The sequence below is a fragment of the Schistocerca nitens genome, chromosome 4 (assembly GCF_023898315.1).
Source record: "Schistocerca nitens isolate TAMUIC-IGC-003100 chromosome 4, iqSchNite1.1, whole genome shotgun sequence".
NCBI lineage: Eukaryota > Metazoa > Arthropoda > Insecta > Orthoptera > Acrididae > Schistocerca > Schistocerca nitens.
In genome coordinates this window covers 981,185,918-981,207,938 of record NC_064617.1, presented here as the reverse complement: position 1 = coordinate 981,207,938, position 22,021 = coordinate 981,185,918, and the positions used below count along the sequence as shown (strand labels likewise).

The following is a 22,021-nucleotide window of genomic DNA, read 5'->3' as shown; positions in this document are numbered from 1 at the left end:
ATTGACACCGGTGTGTCAGACCCACCATACTTGCTCCGTACACTGCGAGAGGGCTGTACAAGCAATGATCACACGCACGGCACAGCGGACACACGAGGAACCGCGGTGTTGGCCGTCGAATGGCGCTAGCTGCGCAGCATTTGTGCACCGCCGCCGTCAGTGTCAGCCAGTTTGCCGTGGCATACGGAGCTCCATCGCAGTCTTTAACACTGGTAGCATGCCACGACAGCGTGGACGTGAACCGTATGTGCACTTGACGGACTTTGAGCGAGGGCGTATAGTGGGCATGCGGGAGGCCGGGTGGACGTACCGCCGAATTGCTCAACACGTGGGGCGTGAGGTCTCCACAGTACATCGATGTTGTCGCCAGTGGTCGGCGGAAGGTGCACGTGCCCGTCGACCTGGGACCGGACCGCAGCGACGCACGGATGCACGCCAAGACCGTAGGATCCTACGCAGTGCCGTAGGGGACCGCACCGCCACTTCCCAGCAAATTGGGGACACTGTTGCTCCTGGGGTATCGGCGAGGACCATTCGCAACCGTCTCCATGAAGCTGGGCTACGGTCCCGCACACCGTTAGGCCGTCTTCCGCTCACGCCCCAACATCGTGCAGCCCGCCTCCAGTGGTGTCGCGACAGGCGTGAATGGAGGGACGAATGGAGACGTGTCGTCTTCAGCGATGAGAGTCGCTTCTGCCTTGGTGCCAATGATGGTCGTATGCGTGTTTGGCGCCGTGCAAGTGAGCGCCACAATCAGGACTGCATACGACCGAGGCACACAGGGCCAACACCCGGCATCATGGTGTGGGGAGCGATCTCCTAAACTGGCCGTACACCACTGGTGATCGTCGAGGGGACACTGAATAGTGCACGGTACATCCAAACCGTCATCGAACCCATCGTTCTACCATTCCTAGACCGGCAAGGGAACTTGCTGTTCCAACAGGACAATGCACGTCCGCATGTGTCCCGTGCCACCCAACGTGCTCTAGAAGGTGTAAGTCAACTACACTGGCCAACAAGATCTCCGGATCTGTCCCCCATTGAGCATGTTTGGGACTGGATGAAGCGTCGTCTCACGCGGTCTGCACGTCCAGCACGAACGCTGGTCCAACTGAGGCGCCAGGTCGAAATGGCATGGAAAGCCGTTCCACAGGACTACATCCAGCATCTCTACGATCGTCTCCATGGGAGAATAGCAGCCTGCATTGCTGCGAAAGGTGGATATACACTGTACTAGTGCCGACATTGTGCATGCTCTGTTGCCTGTGTCTATGTGCCTGTGGTTCTGTCAGTGTGATCATGTGATGTATCTGACCCCAGGAATGTGTCAATAAAGTTTCCCCTTCCTGGGACAATGAATTCACGGTGTTCTTATTTCAATTTCCAGGAGTGTATGTCCCCTCTTTTTGAATAGGCGGTGTATGCTACTTTTACATGTTGGGATTTCGTGGCATGACTACTATATCGCTTTTAATATTTATAGTTACGTCCAATTTTTAGTAAGAAATCAAATATGTAGTCGTGAATTGTGTGACGATAAAATATTTTATTGACAATTACTTTGTATTACATAGCTGGTGGTCACAGCACTGCTTTCTCAGAATGTATTGCCACACAGATATTTCATAGATACAGCTCGATACATTTATGTTGTTGTTGCACACTCACAGAGTACATTTACTGCTATGCGTAAACAAAGATGGACAAAATTTTCGTGTGGGAACGAGTGTGGTTTTTACCGTTATTACCCAAAACTAGAACGCTTGTTGTGGAGTGCCGTTGCGCACTCGGTTCCGACGTGCTCGCCGACGAGATGAGAAAGCGGAGAGGCGAAGCCCATCCGGGAATGTAGAGACAGCCGTGGGAGCTGAGCGGGGGCGGGGGGAGGCGGGCGGCGGGGGCGGCGGCGCGGCGCGGGGGTGGCGCGGCGCGGGGGCGGCGCGGCGCCTACTCGCCCGTCATCACCTCCATGAACTCTGCAACACAGCAAAAGTAAACACAGCACTGGCGTTAGCTCTGCAACTCAGAGTAAAGCAGTGAGATAAAACTCTGCAACAAAGATGCGTGGGGAGGTAAGTACAGCGGTGACATAAACTCTGCAACACAGGTACACACGTCGGCACCGTTCTTGCCTTGTGTGTGCCTGTGTTGCAGAGTGTATCGAGGAGTACAGCCCTACATAAATTCTGCGACACAGGTACACGGCAAAGTGTGTAAGGTCTGACACAAATTTCCGCAATACAAGCGCAAAGTAACGTAAGTGCAGCACCGATATACACACTGAACCCGGAAAAATGGCACAGAGAGTATAACCCTACATAAACTATGCAACATGGTCGCATTTCAAGGTAAGTGCAGAACCTGCATGCCCTCTGCAACGCAGGTACACGCAAGGTAGGTATAGCACCGACGTAAACTTTGCAACATTCGTGCTTGGCAGGTTCTGTACAACACGTGCATGAAAACTGCATCATACACACATGGCACCAGGCACACACACTACTATACAGACACACGATAAGGTGAGTACAGCACCTACATAAACTCTGCAACACAGTCACATGTCAAGGTAAGTGTAACAGCTACATTACCTCTGAAACACAACCACACATCTAGGTAAGTACAGCACCTACATACGTTCTGCAACACAGCCACATGCAAAGTGAGTACAGTGACTGTATAGACAGCTGTAACACAGACACGTGGCACACACAGGTCAACTTTTGGAATCAAATCTGTATGTGGAATGCACTTCCTTGACTCTTGTGCAGAAAGGAGTGCACTATTCTGCTGCATACATTTTCAATAAGCTACCACAAGAACTCAAAAATCTTAGCAGTAGCCCAAACGCTTTTAAGTCTAAACTGAAGAGTTTCCTCATGGCTCACTCCTATTCTGTCGAGGAGCTCCTGGAAGAGCTGAAAAATTAAGCAAAATCCAGTGTTACATTGTTGATTTTCTTTATTTAAACTTACGAATTGTTGCCTGAATACGTTTCTTGTATTTCATTTTATCTGTTTCCACTATCGTGTTATAATTCCATGTATTGACTCGTTCCATGACCATGGAGACTTCTCCTTAATTTGGTCCCACGGAACAATAAAAAAATAAATAAATAAATAAAACACCTGTTCTGCACAGTGGAGCAAGTGGCAAACAGATACACAGTGTGTAGGGGCTAGGTCGAACACTGTTGGATGTTACTACCAGCAAGGAAAGGTACTTTTATTTCTCACTCGAGCATTATAAACAAGACATATGATAACATGGGCCCAGTTACTGACGGGAATTCTTAATTAATACTCTGATGGAAATGGAAACTGTTACACCATGAGCTCCTAGACCACATGTTGCCAAACTGATACTCCAGTATTTCCATGCCTGTGGGATATATTGATTAAAACGCCATCCTTATGTGTGCTCACTTTGAAAATTTTCGGTTCAGAAAAGTAAGCCATTTTGCTCATGAAGAATTAAGTGAGTTCATGACGGCTATTAGGTGTACCTAACGTTGCTGGAACTTTTCAGGTGAAGATAACAACACACACGACCACAAGAAGCCTTACCATCTTTCATACCTTCGGAAATTTCAGACCATTGACATAAGGGACATAGGAGTATCATACTGACAGATCACGTAGATCGTTGGCTGTACTGCTATGACTTCAGAGCGACCAGCAACGACTTGGAATCAGGTCAGCGTTCGGCAATGAGAGAAGGGAGGGTCTTTCGAGGAGGACTGCGCCACAATAGATCATAGGATTTTCGACTGCTTAGACGAATAGACGGACGACAACAGCTGAAATGCGAGCGGAGGTTGCACACTAAGTTTCATCACGTACCCTCTGGAAGAGATTAATGGATGCTAGGTTGAGATCTCGAGTTGCCGTGTGTCTTCTTTATTGACTCGCATACCACATGCAAATGGTGTAGATTCTGTGTCAACTGGGACATTGAGCGACATTCCGTGGTGTTCAGGGAAGAGCCTCGATTCTGTTTGTGGCAGTCAGATCGAAGCCAGCGTATACGTAGGTGACCTTAACTCTTGGAATCATATGTGTGAGGAGCTGTTTGATATGACAGAAGGGCTGATTTGGTAACTATAGAAGGAAGCCTGAATACTCACCGCTACGTGGCAAGAATGGTAAATCCTGCTGTATTATCGTTCATTACCAGGGTAGACAATGTCATATTTTCAACAGGATAAGTCACAGCTGCAAAATACTAATGCGAATTCTTTACAGACGAATGGAAAAATTGGTAGAAGCTGACCTCGGGGAAGATCAGTTTGGATTCCGTAGAAATGTTGGAACACGTGAGGCAATACTGACCCTACGACTTATCTTAGAAGAAAGATTAAGGAAAGGCAAACCTACGTTTCTAGCATTTGTAGACTTAGAGAAAGCTTTTGACAATGTTGTCTGGGATACACTCTTTCAAATTCTGAAGGTGGCAGGGGTGAAATACAGGGAGCGAAAGGCTATTTACAATTTGTACAGAAACCAGATGGCAGTTATAAGAGTCGAGGGAGATGACAGGGAAGCAGTGGTTGGGAAGGGAGTAAGACAGGGTTGTAGCCTCTCCCCGATGTTATTCAATCTGTATATCGAGCAAGCAGTAAAGGAAACAAAAGAAAAATTCGGAGTAGGTATTAAAATCCATGGAGAAGAAATAAAAACTTTGAGGTTTGCCGATAACATTGTAATTCTGTCGGAGACAGCAAAGGACTTGGAAGAGCAGTTGAACGGAATGGACAGTGTCTTGAAAGGAGGGTATAAGATGAACATCAACAAAAGCAAAACGAGGATAATGGAATGTAGTCGAATTAAATCGGGTGATGTTGAGGGAATTAGATTAGGAAATGAGACACTTAAAGTAGTAGAGTAGTTTTGCTATTTGAGGAGCAAAATAACTGATGATGGTCGAAGTAGAGAGGATATAAAATGTAGACTGGCAATGGCATGGAAAGCGTTTCTGAAGAAGAGAAATTTGTTAACATCGAGTATAGATTTAAGTGTCAGGAAGTCGTTCCTGAAAATATTTGTATGGAGTGTAGCCATGTATGGGAGTGAAACATGGACGATAAATAGTTCGGACAAGAAGAGAATTGAAGCTTTCGAAATGTCGTGCTACAGAAGAATGCTGAAGATTAGATGGGTAGATCACATAACTAATGAGGAGGTATTGAATATAATTGGGGAGAAGAGGAGTTTGTGGCACAACTTGACTAGAAGAAGGGATCGGTTGGTAGGACATGTTCTGAGACATCGAGGGATCACCGATTTGGTACTGGAGGACAGCGTGAAGGGTAAAAATCGTAGAGGGATACCAAGAGATGAATACACTAAGCAGATTCAGATGGATGTAGGCTGCAGTAGGTACTGGGAGATGAAGAAGCTTGCACAGGATAGAGTAGCATGGAGAGCTGCATCAAACCATTCTCAGGACTGAAGATCACAACAACGACAACAACAGCAATGCAAGACCCCACTGAGCACTTCGCACCACAAAATCCTAGAGTATATGGACTCTTGGCTGGCCTACCCGGTGTCCTGATTTATCAACCGTGAAGCATGTCTGGGATGTGATGGGAAGAGGTACATTTTTAACTGCAACAGGAACCTACATGAACTGATACTGCATGTGTTTCAGGAGTAAGAAGAAATACCTCAAAATGAAATCCAGAGGCTGTTACTCGTCGTGTCACAACGAATGCAAGAATGTATACCATTTATGCTCAATGGGTCCTCTTGGAAACCATTAAAATAACTGAATAAAAATTCTCGACCGACTATCAACAGTAAGGTAATCTCGAAAGAGCAGACTGAAACTACACGTGCGACATACCATACAGCATGAAGACGAGTTTTTAAGGAGTTTTAGTTGCAATATCCACTAAATTCTGTCGATATCTGCATAGTGTGCTAAGAAGAATATGGTGTGCATCTAGACCAACACGCGTTATTCAACCAGTCATTTACCAGCATATCATTATTTCTGTCAGGGATGTGGCAATATCCTGAAACATTTTTTTTTTTCAGAAAACTAACAAAAACTACTAGATACTCCGTGCAGGGCACTGCAAGAACTCGCACCCTCGATGTACGTGTAGAAGCATTAGAAAGTGTTGTTGATGACTAGATTCTTCCCTTGACTGTAACAACTCCCAATACCGCCACAGACATACACTCCTGGAAATGGAAAAAAGAACACATTGACACCGGTGTGTCAGACCCACCATACTTGCTCCGGACACTGCGAGAGGGCTGTACAAGCAATGATCACACGCACGGCACAGCGGAGACACCAGGAACCGCGGTGTTGGCCGTCGAATGGCGCTAGCTGCGCAGCATTTGTGCACCGCCGCCGTCAGTGTCAGCCAGTTTGCCGTGGCATACGGAGCTCCATCGCAGTCTTTAACACTGGTAGCATGCCGCGACAGCGTGGACGTGAACCGTATGTGCAGTTGACGGACTTTGAGCGAGGGCGTATAGTGGGCATGCGGGAGGCCGGGTGGACGTACCGCCGAATTGCTCAACACGTGGGGCGTGAGGTCTCCACAGTACATCGATGTTGTCGCCAGTGGTCGGCGGAAGGTGCACGTGCCCGTCGACCTGGGACCGGACCGCAGCGACGCACGGATGCACGCCAAGACCGTAGGATCCTACGCAGTGCCGTAGGGGACCGCACCGCCACTTCCCAGCAAATTAAGGACACTGTTGCTCCTGGGGTATCGGCGAGGACCATTCGCAACCGTCTCCATGAAGCTGGGCTACGGTCCCGCACACCGTTAGGCCGTCTTCCGCTCACGCCCCAACATCGTGCAGCCCGCCTCCAGTGGTGTCGCGACAGGCGTGAATGGAGGGACGAATGGAGACGTGTCGTCTTCAGCGATGAGAGTCGCTTCTGCCTTGGTGCCAATGATGGTCGTATGCGTGTTTGGCGAAGTGCAGGTGAGCGCCACAATCAGGACTGCATACGACCGAGGCACACAGGGCCAACACCCGGCATCATGGTGTGGGGAGCGATCTCCTACACTGGCCGTACACCACTGGTGATCGTCGAGGGGACACTGAATAGTGCACGGTACATCCAAACCGTCATCGAACCCATCGTTCTACCATTCCTAGACCGGCAAGGGAACTTGCTGTTCCAACAGGACAATGCACGTCCGCATGTATCCCGTGCCACCCAACGTGCTCTAGAAGGTGTAAGTCAACTACCCTGGCCAGCAAGATCTCCGGATCTGTCCCCCATTGAGCATGTTTGGGACTGGATGAAGCGTCGTCTCACGCGGTCTGCATGGCAAGCCGTTCCACAGGACTACATCCAGCATCTCTACGATCGTCTCCATGGGAGAATAGCAGCCTGCATTGCTGCGAAAGGTGGATATACACTGTACTAGTGCCGACATTGTGCATGCTCTGTTGCCTGTGTCTATGTGCCTGTGGTTCTGTCAGTGTGATCATGTGATGTATCTGACCCCAGGAATGTGTCAATAAAGTTTCCCCTTCCTGGGACAATGAATTCACGGCGTTCTTATTTCAATTTCCAGGAGTGTATTAGTCGACACAATATGATTGCATCTGAGGTTAACGGCGCTTCGGTCTCCTTACCGTGAGTTTCTATCGTGATATTTCACGTGAAACGCTGAAACACTTGGTAGCATTTGCACAACTGTCTTGGAATCTCCCACAGTGCGAAGCGTTTTCCTCAGACACAGGTCTACTTGTTTACTGTAACGCCACCGCATGTTTCCGCCTGCGACCATGCGGCGCTAAATGCCGTAACATCGTGGTCGGGTAACATGATTAGCGCAAAATGGACAAAAGCATCTAACCACTCGAAAGACTGACGATGCGGGAAAAAACATCAGACCCGTCCTCATTATCCACCCCTAACTGCAAAGCATAGCCTGTCTAACTGTGTTTTATTGACAACAATTGTGAATCGATGGTTATACACTAACGTGGTCAAAAGTACACTATCGACCATTAAAATTGCTACACCACGAAGATGACGTGCTACAGACGCGAAATTTAACCGACAGGAAGAACATGATGTGATACGCAAATAATTAGCTTTCCAGAGCATTCACACAAGGTTGGCGCCGGTGCCGACACCTACAACGTGCTGACATGAGGAAAGTTTCCAACCGATTTCTCATACACAAACAGCAGTTGACCGGCGTTGCCTGGTGAAACGTTGTTGTGATGCCTCGTGTAAGGAGGAGAAATGCTTACCATCCCGTTTCCTACTTTGATAAAGGTCGGATTGTAGCCCATCGCGATTTCGGTTTATCGTATCGCGACATTGCTGCTCGCGTTCGTTGAGATCCAGTCACTGTTAGCAGTATATGGAATCGGTGGGTTCAAGAGGGTAATACGGAACGCCGTGCTGGATCCCAACGGCCTCGTATCACTAGCAGTCGAGATGACAGGCATCTTATCCGCATGGGTGTAACGGATCGTGCAGCCACGTCTCGATCCCTGAGTCAACAGATGGGGACGTTTGCAAGACGACAACCATCTGCACGAACAGTTCGACGACGTTTGCAGCAGCATGGACTATCAGCTCGGAGACCATGGCTGCGGTTACCCTTGACGCTGCGTCACAGACTGGAGCGCCTGCCATGCTGTATTCAACGACGAACCTGGGTGCACGAATGGCAAAACGTCATTTTTTCGCATGAACCCAGGTTCTGTTTACAGCATCATGATGGTCGCATCCGTGTTTGGCGACATTGCGGTGAACGCACACTGGAAGCGTGTATTCGTCATCGCCATACTGGCGTATCACCCGGTGTGATGGTATGGGCTGCTATTGGTTACACGTCTCGGTCACCTATTGTTCGCATTGACGGCACTTTGAACAGTGAACGTTACATTTCAGATGTGTTACGACCCGTGGCTCTACCCTTCATTCGATCCCTGCGAAACCTTACATTTCACCAGGATAATGCACGACCGCATGTTGCAGGTCCTGTACGGGCCTTTCTGGATACAGAAAATGTTCAACTGCTGCCCTGGCAAGCACATTGTCCAGATCTCTCACCAACTGCAAACGTCTGGTCAATGGTGGCCGAGCAACTGGCTCGTCACAATACGTCAGTCACTACTCTTGATGAACTGTGGTATCGTGTTGAAGCTGCATGGGCAGCTGTACCTGTACACGCCATCCAAGCTCTGTTTGACTCAATGCCCAGGCGTATCAAGGCCGTTATTACGGCCAGAGGTGGTTGTTCTGGGTACTGATTTCTCAGCATCTATGCACCCAAACTGCGTGAAAATGTGATCACATCTGAGTTCTAGTATAATATATTTGTCCAATGAATACCCGTTTATCATCTGCATTTCTTCTTGGTGTAGCAATTTTAATGGCCAGTAGTGTATCTGGACGTCTCCACGTAGTGCGGAATTGAGCACTGTATGTCACGAGAAGAGGACCCGTTACTATAAAAGGAGGCAGAGAGTATTGTGTTGTCAGTAGAGAAGAAATAACATAGGAGAGGGTCAATCGGCAGAGCTCAGCGACTTAGAACCTGTACTATTCATTGGATGTAAGCTGGGTAAGAAATCCATCATGGACATTTCAACCCGTCGAAAGCGGTCCATGTCGCCTGTGACTGTGAAGTGGAAACTCAAGGCAGGAACCACAGGTATACCAAGACCAGGGGCACATCCAGTGCTGGTGGACAGAGACCGTCGACGATTGTGGATGGTGGTGGTAAAAAAATCGCATGAATCAGCAAAAGAAATTACTCAAGAGTTCCAAAGTGCTACCAGTAAAGCAGCCAGCACGGTGGCTGTATGTAGGGAGTTAAAACGAATTTTGTACAACGCTTCTCACGAGCCACATACTTCCGCAGAGAATGGAAAACGGCGCTTGAGGTGGAGTAAAGAGAGGCTCCACTGGAGGGTGGATGATAACGAGCGATTTGGGGTGATGGATCACGCTGTACCTTCTGTCAGTCCTACGGAAGAGTCCGAATTTGACGAATGGCTGGAGAACGTCACCTGCCATCATGTGTTGCGCCAACAGTGAAGTGTAGAGGAGGTTGTATTACGATGTGGGGATGGTTTTCGTGGTCAGGGTGAGCTCCGTTTATTCCGCTTAATGAAACGATAAATGTGGCAGGATGTGAAAATATTTTACAGCATTGGTGCTCTGGGTACAGTAGAGGAACAGTTCAGAGACGATGGCCAGCTAGACAATACATCCTTTGGTAAAGCAGCGTCTGTGAAGCAGGGTTTTCTGGGCAATAAAATTCCTGAATTGGACTGCGCTGTCCAGAGTCCCTACTTGAGCCCAGTGGAACACCTTTGGGATCAGAAAGTTGACTTCCATACAGACCCCAGCATCCAATATCACTGTCATCTCTGGTTTCGCCTCTTGCGGAAGAATGGGCTGGAATTCCTCCACAGATATTCACACACCTCGCTGAAGGTATCCCAAAAGAGTTGAAGCCGGCATGAAGGCAAAGCCTGGATGCAGCTCATATTAATGTTCACTAACAGGTGTCCTGATACTTTTGGTAAGAATGTTTAGAACTTTATACAACATGAAGAAATGTTATTGGGATTAGTTGAAATTCGTAACATAAGACTACGGAAGCATGTGCTGTACTCATCCAACAATCCCACCTCTATTACAGTCACTTGTATTCTCATGATTTTACGTGCCTGCTGGTGCAATGAGGTGTTAATATTCCTTCGAAAGGATGCCAATAACTGTTAAGAGACGTCACAAGTGATTTGAGACAATTCGGCTTATAGTGAAGAAAGATACGCTCTCAGGTCACATGGCTCTTGAGCACAATTTATACAACTAGCAAATTTATCACTTGATATTGTTAAACAATACGTTAGACAATAATGAGGGAGAAACGCGCAAGCGCCTGCGCGGTGATCGATGTTTCTATACCTAAGTGCGTGTCCCACGCCTGCGCTCAGCTCTGGACGTCTTGCATTGTATGCAAATGTAACACAACGACCACACATCACACATCAGTACATGTGGCAGTTTCTCTGGGGCAGTGATCAGCTTGTTTAAACGGACGGTCTTAAAAGATCCCTAAGGTCACGGGTACTCTGTTTTTAAAAGAATGGAGTCACTTCATAGTAATTTCCACCATGGATTTCTCCTTGGACACGCCAGAAACTTTTAAAGTCGGGGTACTTCCTCTCCTGTCAGCTTTTGCCTCTATTTCCACGTCTTTCCACATACTCTGTTGTTTCATGGAACTGCAAAATTCTGAGAGCATGGGACACAGGATAACTTCAGTCAGAATTGCAAGGGGAGAAATTTACTGTCACCCGCGATGCTGGCAGGCGAGCAGTGGCACTGCGAAATCTGGTCCCAACGTATCACAAGTGTTGTCGCTAGTTGTATTTATCTATGATATAAAAGGAGCTGAACAGAGACCAGGCGAAGATTGCGAAAAATTTGGGGTCAGCACAAGCACTCCAGCAGGATAGCGGAAGACTGGATAGATAGGAGAGCTAGAAAATTACTTGCACCTAGTGACGGAGACATCGATGTACCGCCTCTTCAGCAAATCGGGTGTACGATTTCCATGATGATGATACATAGCACACAATACATCGGTACTTTCTATATATTGCCTTACTGCTATATCAAAATGACTGAATCCTACTTACTTTAAAAAAATGTTAAGTTCGAAACAGGAATTGGTTATTATTTAAATTTGGTCTATGACAGGTGTGCCAAGAAATTTGTTTAAAGTTCATAAGGCAACCGTATTTAATTACATTAACCTAATAATCTGAAGAACACTCAGAACGAAAGTAAGAAAGGGAACTCTACTCAAGTTCTACAAAACGAAGTCAGTATCAACCGAGGCATATGGTAGTGAGTCATGGAGCGTAATAAAAAGAAATGAACAAAGAATACAAGCACCGGAGATGAGATTCCTAAGAAGAGTAGCTCAGTGTACAGTATTGGGTAGGAAAAGCAATATTAACATCAAGTCTGTACTGTGAGCGAAAAGCTTAGATGAGCAGAGTAAGGAGTACAGAATAACTGGAAGAACCGTCTCACAAGAATGGAAGAAGACAGAATATCAAAGTCAATTATGAATGATTATCCACTGGATAGAAGGCTATTATGAAAATCGAGGAAAAGATAGAAAGATCAAAATGGTTGAAATGGCTCTGAGCACTATGGGATTCAACTGCTGTGGTCATCAGTCCCCTAGAACTTAGAACTACTTAAACCTAACTAACCTAAGGACATCACAAACATCCATGCCCGAGGCAGGATTCGAACCTGCGACCGTAGCAGTCGCACGATTCCGGACTGCGCGCCTAGAACCGCGAGACCACCGCGGCCGGCAGAAAGATCAAAAATTTAAGTCAGGAGGGCGTAATAGGCAAATGCCTAATAGATGCAGGAAGACGGAAAGGAAGACGTAATTACAATACGTTTAACCTCTATCAACAGATATCAGAGAGAGGACAGTTCACGAAATTTGACTAAAAGAGCGGATAGGTTGGCAACGAAAAACAGTTGCTTTGGTAATGGAGGGTTGTGAGGAAAGGGAGGGGGGCGATAAGAATTGTAAACTACAGTGAGTAGATTGAAATGGATTAGCTATGCTAAGATATGGAGACTTGAATAGGCAAGACTAACGTGAAGAATTATATCGGACCAGTCCTCGAACTGAAGACCACGACAACGAAGTTTGACAGAATGTGTGAGAACAACGATTACTTATTTCCAACACCTAGAGTAAGTATACAGAAAACAGAGTTATGAAAACCAAATATCTTGGGAAAATGTTTAGATATTGTCAATATAACGACAATATATTATCTGTTTTTGATAGCTACATTATTTCAACATAACATCGATACTTTCTACGGGTCGATATACGGTGCAGCTCGCCTACCATCAAAGTCGACGGTCCCGGAGCCGTCCGAGTCGATCTCCTCGATCATCATGTCGAGCTCCTCCTCGGTGATCTTGTCGTCCAGCTCTCGCAGGATCTCCCTCAGAACGCCAGTCGTGATGTACCCGTTACCTGGAACAAGATATTTTCCGCATTCGTAGAAGTCTAGTATATTTTGTGTCCCTCAGTGAATATCATCAGGGGTAATCTCGGTGGTCCGGTAGCCTTCCCGTCTAGTATCAGTGCAGGAGATAGAGAATACCCAACGAAGAGTTAGGTGAAAGGTTCGTTAGTAAGCACGAGAGCGTCAAACGCCACTGTTAAGTTTGCAAGAAAGGCGTTGTGCACCGCGAGAGATTTACCGTTACAATAGTCCCTAGAACTATGAAACGTCACACTGTTCCCTGCCACAAATACCTCTCGAAATGACTATTATGGGAAAAGGAGAGGAATCCGAGTTCACACGGGAGCTTACTGCCAGGCATACTTAACTCGCAAAAGTTATGGATTGAACTTGGAAGGGGTAAGTGATATTGGAATTGAAAGTACTCTTCGCTACACAGAATCATTTCGAAATAACATAGAGCGAAGTAAAAGTGGCACATTTAACAATTTACAGGTGACATTTTAATTATCATTACATTTTAGATAAATGTCAGGGTGTTTCATACACTTATTAGTACAATGAATATTACAGGAATCAGTGGAATAAGTTACGAGAATAGAGAGGATATAAAAGACAGACTGGTATTAGCAACAAAAATGTCTGGAAAAATAAATTTGTTAACATCGAATATAAGTTTAGGTATTAGTAAGTCTGTTCCGAAAGGTACCAGTAACCCCCAACCACAGCTGAGTAACTTTATTCAAAAAGTGAACTTCGCTAATCGTTAGTCTGTTACTAAAAAAGTTAACTTTGGTAAATGTTAAAGCATTACATTACAAGGAAAAAAATTTGGAAATTTGTGGTAGGGGCTTAAGGAACCAAACTGCTGAGGTCCCTAAGCTTACTCACTACTTAATCTAACTAAGTTACGCTAAGGACAACACACACGCCCATGCCCGAGGGAGGGCTCGAACTTCCGATGGTGGGGGCCGACTTTACAAGAGGTTTATCAGAAGTTGACGTAAGTCGTTAACTCGTAATAGTAAACTTTATGTTGTGGATGTAGTGAAATGAGCAAGTGAACCAAATGCAATACCTTTACTTAAACAAAAATGTCTTGGTAGTGGAAGTTTAGGCAGGACATCGAGATAAATAAAAAAGAACAGTTGAACGATTTAATCATTTAGTTTTATAACTATTTAGTTGCCAATGTCAAATCACGGGAGAACCAAATTACTGTACAGCAGCATCAGATAATATATGAGATAAGGTGCATATTTCCCTTCATGAATATCAATATGTTAAAGTTTGCATCCGAGAGCGAGGCTCGTTTAGGAGACAAAATGACTTCGCCCACGAAAAAACAGTCGTTCGACTGCAGCATCCGATGGTGTTGTACTATATTTAATAAAGAAATTTGCTAAATACTCTTCCACGAGAAATACCGCAGGTAGGTTCATTTGAATTTCCGTGAAGAAGTATCTGCTCGATTAATTAGATGTTCCTCTAATCAACAATGTGTCTGCCCAAATTTCTCCTCGACATTGAACTTTACTGAGGTTTTAAGTTTTTGTCAGATTCTCAAACGACTTCGATTCGATGACATGTTCGTAACAAAACGTTTACTCTGCACTGGTCCACACTGTCTTGAGACACAGTGCTACCAATTTCTGCAGTGCCAAAAGACTCTGCAGTCTGTCGTGTTTTTCTAACTGGATTAAATGGTTCAAATGGCTCTGAGCACTACGGGACTCAACATCTTAGGTCATAAGTCCCCTAGAACTTAGAACTACTTAAACCTAACTAACCTAAGGACATCACACACACCCATGCCCGAGGCAGGATTCGAACCTGCGACCGTAGCAGTCCCGCGGTTCCGGACTGCAGCGCCAGAACCGCTAGACCACCGCGGCCGGCTAACTGGATTACTTCTACTGGATTCGCAGTCGACATCTGAGTCCCCAAGATTGATTTTTTGTTTTGGTTTTCCTCGGCTGGAGCCTACCCTCACTGTTTCTTCAAACTGGACATACCGCTATTCATCTGCTATTTGTATGTATTGTTTCAAATTGTTAAACTCGATATGTGAGCCCTAATTGCTGATTTTTTAGGCAAGCACAGTTTACAATCGGGAAGTACTTGTTCTCCCAACGTGTAAACAAAATTAATGCAGCCATGGATTTGTGTCAGTTGTAGAGTTACGCTCCGATTCCGTGATTTAGCTTTCACAGTCAATCCACTAGCAAGAAATACGAGGGGCGTTCAGAAAGTAAGCTCCGATCGGTCGCGAAATGGAATCGACTATGAAAATCCGATAAAGCTTTGCACAGATGTGTTGGGTAGTGTCTCTAGTATAACCCCAGTTAGCATCACGTCGCTCTTCTCATTTCTGAGCTCGCAGTGAGTGCGTAAAGATGTCTAGAAAATAGTGTCTGCCGCCAAGTACGAGGGCCTGGTGAGAAATTTCGCCTGAAGCTATGCAGCTAACATTACATAACTGTCGTGCTGTTTCTTCTTCAAGACAATTCTCAGCCGCATTCTGCAGGGGCAATGAAGATGCTCCTGCATCGTTTTCAAATGGAAATGTTAGATTACCCACAATACAGTCCGCAATTGTCTCCCCCTGAGCTTCATCTCTGGTCACATGAACCGCTGTCTTTGAAGACAACATTTTGACACAGACAACGAGGTGTAGGCCAGCGTCGAGAATTGGAGGAAAGCACTGGCGGCTGCCTTCTATGATGAGGCTATTGAAAAGTTGGTACAACGCTATGACAAAAGTCTAAGTCAGAACGGCGACTACGTAGAGAAGTAGCTGAAAGGTGTAGCTAATTGTTACAAGTAAAACATTTCTGATGTTCACTGTGGTTTCAATTTGGCAATCAATCGGAGCTTACTTTCTGAACAGGCCTCGTAGTACAGTGAGTGCAGATTTCTATGGCCGGCAAATGCACAGATGGCGGGGCACAAGTGGGGTGAGTGTAGTGGAGGGGGTTACAGGCAGGCGCTGTAGGGGAAATGCCGAGCGCTGGAGAGCATACACGTTCATATTTTCTGTAAATATGCCCACACTTGTCTGGTGGCCGTTCAAAAAGATCTACTGTGACATCTCCTTTGGTTAGCATCCAAACAGAATTTCCCCAAAAATGCAGCGATTTATTATTGATTGATTGTTAACCTTTTGTAACTCCCAAAATAACATCATGGGTGGCGAATTTTGAGTAAAACCTACACATTTCTCTGCTTGCCAAGATAAAATCTGCTTCTTTTGGCAAAACACAGCAGACTTTACACAGTCGCACCTCAGTAACACATTATGCACATGCAGTTTGCAAAAGAATTCTGAAAAAGTGTTTTGTTAAGTTTGTTAAGTGAGGAACTGGGGAAAAATAAGGTCAATAGCTTATAAAAAAGCACATTCTCGTTGCAAAGTAAACTTGTAATGTCTTCTCTTATGTTATTCCAAAACCGATAGCGTTTCTCATTTACCAAATATCCCTGACCCTAAAAAATTGCATTCTTTCATCGAAGAAGTCTGTAGTTAGTGGAATAACATGGTAGACAGTTATGCGTGATAACGAAATGGCGAAGTACTCTTCTCTTTGCGTGCTATCATGTACCAAAATCTCATTTCGATATCTCAAACCGTTTATGAAATATGAGGAATGTTGTGGATAATTCACTCTGGCTTTATCACTGGCGCGGCGCGATCGCAAATGATTGTGTTACGTCAGATCAGTTTTCTCGAGATTGGTAACGGATAGAGACCTCCGCCCATGTCTAAAGAAAAAATCACACACTCTCTTACTTCCACATAAATATCACAATAACAGTGACCATTAACAAAATGATGGACACATTATCATGAACCAGACGTATAAAGCTATAAGTAAAGCAAAACTTAATTTTTTTATCGAATAGTTTCTGCAGAATCGTTCGAGAAAGATTGCAGGGTGAACACTTCTATTCTGTCATCGCCGATTGGCCGAAAGGTTTCAGACAAGGAAAGGTTTCCGAACAAACGAATGATCTTGTCTAACGTTTTGAACGAAAATTGGTCACTGCACGTCGACTACCGTACCCTGCGCGGACTATACTTAAGGCGAACTCGGAAAAGAAACAACAACAAACAGCCATCATCTAGTTATTCTCGCTCGCACTCGATTGCTTACATCGATCTCGCGCAATCTGGCATAGCCACACACCTACATGAACCGCACTTGTCAGAGCATGGTTTCCGCGGGCGGTGCGACGTCATGTCATAAATAGTAGGTACCCAATTGTCGAATAGCGGTCTCAAAGAAATTTAAAAGAAGTTACAGAGTCCGTTAATGTTTTTAAAAGTTAATTTAAAGTTAATCCGTTACTCGAAACGTTTACTTCGTTAATTCACTATTAATGGATTAACGGTGTTGTGCCCAGATATTGTAAGTAGGCTGTTTAGGTTCTTATATTGGTAACGCCACGTAGCGCTCTGTATGAAAATCACTGGGTGTGCTGTGTGCAGTCTGTGGCTAGTTTGCATTGTTGTCTGCCATTGTAGTGTTGGGCAGCTGGATGTTAACAGCGCGTAGCGTTGCGCAGTTGGAGGTGAGCCGCCAGTAGTGGTGGATGTGGGGAGAGAGATGGCGGAGTTTTGAAATTTGTAAGACTGGATGTCATGAACTGCTATATACATTATGACTTTTGAACACTATTGAGGTAAATACATTGTTTGTTCTCTATCAAAATCTTTCCTTTGCTAACTATGCCTATTAGTAGTTAGTGCCTTCAGTAGTTTGAATCTTTTATTTAGCTGGCAGTAGTGGCGCTCCCTCAGTAGTTCGAGTAACGAAGATTTTTGTGAGGTAAGTGATTTGTGAAAGGTATAGGTTAATGTTAGTCAGGGCCATTCTTTTGTAGGGATTTTTGAAAGTCAGATTGCGTTGCGCTAAAAACATTGTGTGTCAGTTTAAGCCCAGTCACGTATATAGTTTTTCTAAGGGGACGTTTCAATATATGCAGCCAACCTTCGATTCTTTAAAGAACAGAATTCTTTAAAGAATCTTTAAAGTGTGAAGAATAAAGAGAATCGATTATTTAAAGAATCGAAAGAATCGAACACCCATGTACAAAACAATTTCTAGCGCCTGATTGCTTTACAAATGACTTAATGTGTTAAGTGTTTGACGTTAAGCATGTAAAGCCTTTACGTTTAAAGACATAAAGTCGTAATTATGTTGGCTTTAATTAGCTTCGGGTTATCCGGCCATAAATGAACAGGAAAGTTTAGAAAAGGTTTCAGTTATGTTTGAAGTTTGCTGAAAGGTGCTAAGTGCTCTCATTGTCACACACTGGACGAGTAAGGGTGCGAGCGATTTGCGTTCCATTTTAACAAAAGCTAGTTTTCCACCCATATCAACGTATATGACGTCCTACCCCCTGAAGTATGTGTCGTACAATGATATAATTGTGCAGGAAAATTCAGCGGTATATGCAGATACTGTCTACAAAAGTGTTACGAACTGAAATAGTAATGAAGAAAAAAATTAAGACATCACGCTTGGTACTGAAGTTCTAGTACATGAAAAGCGAAAGTGCAGTAATTGATAAATTTGTTTTCTTTTTCATTATTTTGTATGTATGTGTATGTGTGGCGGGTGGGGGAGGGGGAAGTGCCAGCAAAATAAAAATTTCGGAAACGTTTCAGATTATGTGTAAAAGTATTTTTCAAGCCGCTGTATGCCCTGATTTTAAAATACTAGATGAATATAGCCTCAAGACATATATACACAATTCCTAATTTTAATACTTTTCTTATTCTGTAACACCTACCCACCGATTCGTCATTCAGTATCAGAGTACCTACTTTTAAAGGCGAAGGTGGCCCTGCTGTATGTACCAACTGCCGTCCATTTCTGGTCCTCTCCTACACTATTATGATATTTGAACATATCCTTGTCAACAGGCTGCGAAATATAGACCAGTTCTCAATAAATCAATATGGGTTTGAGCAGGGATGTGGCACGATACAAGTAATTTTTGCCAGCTGAAGGAGAAATTTCTTGAGAAAAGGAGGTCAATACATTTTGCCTTTCTTGACCTTGGGAAGGCATTCGATTGGGTATCACTTCAGATCATTTGGTATGCTTTTCGCGATCATTAAGTTCCTGAAACTTACAGACACTGGCTTAAAATGCTATTCAAATTCGCTAGCAGAGCTGACTGACACCTGCCCTGTTACTAATGGCGATCAACAAGGTCCAACTGTGACTCCACCGCTCTTTGTTACCGCAGTGGATACCATAAGGAGCAGCCTACAGAGGTATGTATCGTGACAATGCTGTACGCTGAAGGTATGATGCTTGAGGCGAATACCTGGAAGGATCTTCAAACTCAAGTCGAAAGATGGTACGATTGTCTGCATCGATTTGACATCCGTTTAAATTCTCCTCGAATTACGCAAATTAATGGAAATTCTTCTAGTACCGACGATCTCGATCACAGAGTAACGACTATGTGAGTGAGGATGTGCGCGCAAGAATCAGAGCTAACAGAATGCGAGTCAGAGACGTTGCTGATGTTCTCTGTGACAATAAGATGCCAGTAGGCCTAAAATCAAAGATAAAAAAATGAAAGAATGTTGAGAGCAATTGCATTATATGCTATCAAATGTTGGCCCGCCCCTGGAAGTCCTGAGACTCACTCTGTGTTATGAAAATGCTGATACTAAGAAGATCTTAAGACATTTCTCTGGTCAACCATATAAACAACACGACGATTCGACAACTTGTTTGAGTGTCTCGAATCAATGAGAAGATGCAAGAATGGATACTTCGTTAGTATGGACAGATCGTATGGGACCTGCTCAGTTCAGTCATCAGCTCAACCTGTCATCCAACAGTAAGAGACCTGAATTTCGGTGGCTAGACACTTTAAAATCAGCTCTACGATCAAGAACCCTAAATCCACGGGAAAATTTAGATCGTAAGAAATGGCATGATCTGATCCAAAAACAAGGACCCCGCTCCAAGTGGAAGGCGCTAAGAAGAAAAACAAGACCGTTTACATACAGGTACCATTCTTCTTTGCGGGACGTACTCTTGGCCAAATGAAGTGTCCCTACCAAGAGGACAGAACCTGAGTATGGACACTGTACGAAAGTTATTTAACAATATTAATTCATTTTAGTTTATTAATGAAATGAAGTGATCGTATGGCATTGTTGGCCGGGATGCCCCATGCGGGGAAGTTCGGCCGCCGTATTGCAGGTCCTTTTTAGTTGACGCCACTTTGGCGACTTGCGAGTCAGTGATGATGATGGAGAACACACAACACCCAGTCATCACGTGGCAGAGAAAAGTCCTGACTCCCACGGGAATCGAACCCGGGACCCCGTGCGCCGGAAGCGAGAACGCTGCCGCAAGACCAGTATTGGATTGTTGACGACAGTACCAGTGATTCAGCATGTTTCTTAATTTCTTTTCTGTGACGCCAGAGTAAGAACGATTGCATTGAGGGTGAAACAGATAATTTTATGATACACGATGCACGTCGGTTGGTGTAAGTGGCAGTAAATAAAGGTTTATTTCATGAGTAGCTCTTGTTATTTCTTAAAAAGAACTTTCCTCAAATACATCGAGCTGTGGGGCACCAGGTGTCACCTGTGCAAAATGTATTGAGTTTAGAAAGTATCATCGAACTGAAAGTCATTCTCCTATCTAATGTTCGCTTCATGAATGTTGCAGGTCCTTTAGAGCAGTTCTTTTGGAGAGAAAAGGAAGGGGGGGGGGATATGTTGTGCCAACCACCTCATTTCATTTCAGAGTAGCACTTACATCAAATGTTCTCAATTATTTTTTGGTAAAATTCCAAGAGTATGAAAGTTATTCTCTTATGTCTTACCACATGTCCTGTCATTATGTCCCTTCGTAGAGTCAGTGTTTCCCACAAGTCCTTTCCTTGTCTGTTTTACGGAGAACGTCTTCATTTCTCGTCTCATCAGTGCCTTTAATTTTCAGTATCCTTCTGTTGCACTGCACCTCAAAAGCTACGATTCTCTTCTTTTTCGGTTTCAAATTCATATTATTAACGACAAATCGCAAGAATGAGTCTGTGTTATTTATGACAAATACCCCAAAAACGACGTGAACAGAGTTGGCACAGTCAAATATTTGAACAGCAAGCTGCACATAGTTTGCTAAGTGGCGTTGCAGATCCTGTAATAAGAGTGTTCCTTGTGAATGTATAAAAAGTAAGTGTGTGTGTCGACAATGGAGGTAAAGAAGTTGGTTTTCGGATGCTGAATTCGCAGTGGGTAACCAGAGGTTGTGTCGACTCACCCTCCTTGTCGTAGAGCCTGAACGCCTCCCGGAGCTCTTGCTGCATCGCCTCCGCGTCCTCCTCCACCAGGAACCTGGCCGCCAGCTGCACGAACTCGTCGAACTCCAGCTGCCCAGAGCCTGCAAGTTGAATAAGTGTAAGTGTGTAGGTAACGGAGTTGGAAAAGCGCAAATTCTGAATCTTCAAAACCGAATTACCGTCCAACGTATTGAGATTTCAGCAAACTTGAACCTAATGGCTAGATCTACTATACAGGGTGTTACAAAAAGGTACGGCCAAACTTTCAGGAAACATTCCTCACACACAAATAAAGAAAAGATATTATGTGGACATGTGTCCGGAAGCGCTTGATTTCCATGTTAGAGCTCATTTTAGTTTCGTCAGTGTGTGCTGCACTTCCTCGATTCACCGCCAGTTGGCCCAATTGAAGGAAGGTAATGTTGACTTTGGTGCTTGTGGTGACATGCGAGTCATTGCTCTACAGTACTAGCATCAAGCACATCAGTACGTAGCATCAACAGGTTAGTGTTCATCACGAACGTGGATTTGCAGTCAGTGCAATGTTTAGAAATGCGGAGTTGGCAGATGCCCATTTGATGTACGGCTTAGCACGGGGCAATAGCCGTGGCACGGTACGTTTGTATCGAGACAGATTTCCAGAACGAAGGTGTCCCGACAGG

At 44.9% G+C, this 22,021-nt stretch overlaps 1 protein-coding gene across 1 annotated transcript in view; it reads right to left on the bottom strand.

Moving 5' to 3' along the window:
- Window positions 1-1,529: 1,529 nt before the first annotated feature.
- Window positions 1,530-22,021, bottom strand: part of LOC126253690 (troponin C, isoallergen Bla g 6.0101) — a 70,544-nt gene continuing 50,052 nt past the window's right edge. Inside the window, exons 4-6 of the mRNA XM_049955217.1 lie at window positions 21,341-21,460; window positions 12,914-13,045; window positions 1,530-1,979 (exon numbers count right to left, since the gene is read on the bottom strand). Of these exons, the coding sequence (XP_049811174.1) occupies window positions 1,951-1,979; window positions 12,914-13,045; window positions 21,341-21,460 (281 nt within the window). The 3' untranslated portion in view covers window positions 1,530-1,950. The remainder of the gene's footprint in view (window positions 1,980-12,913; window positions 13,046-21,340; window positions 21,461-22,021) is intronic.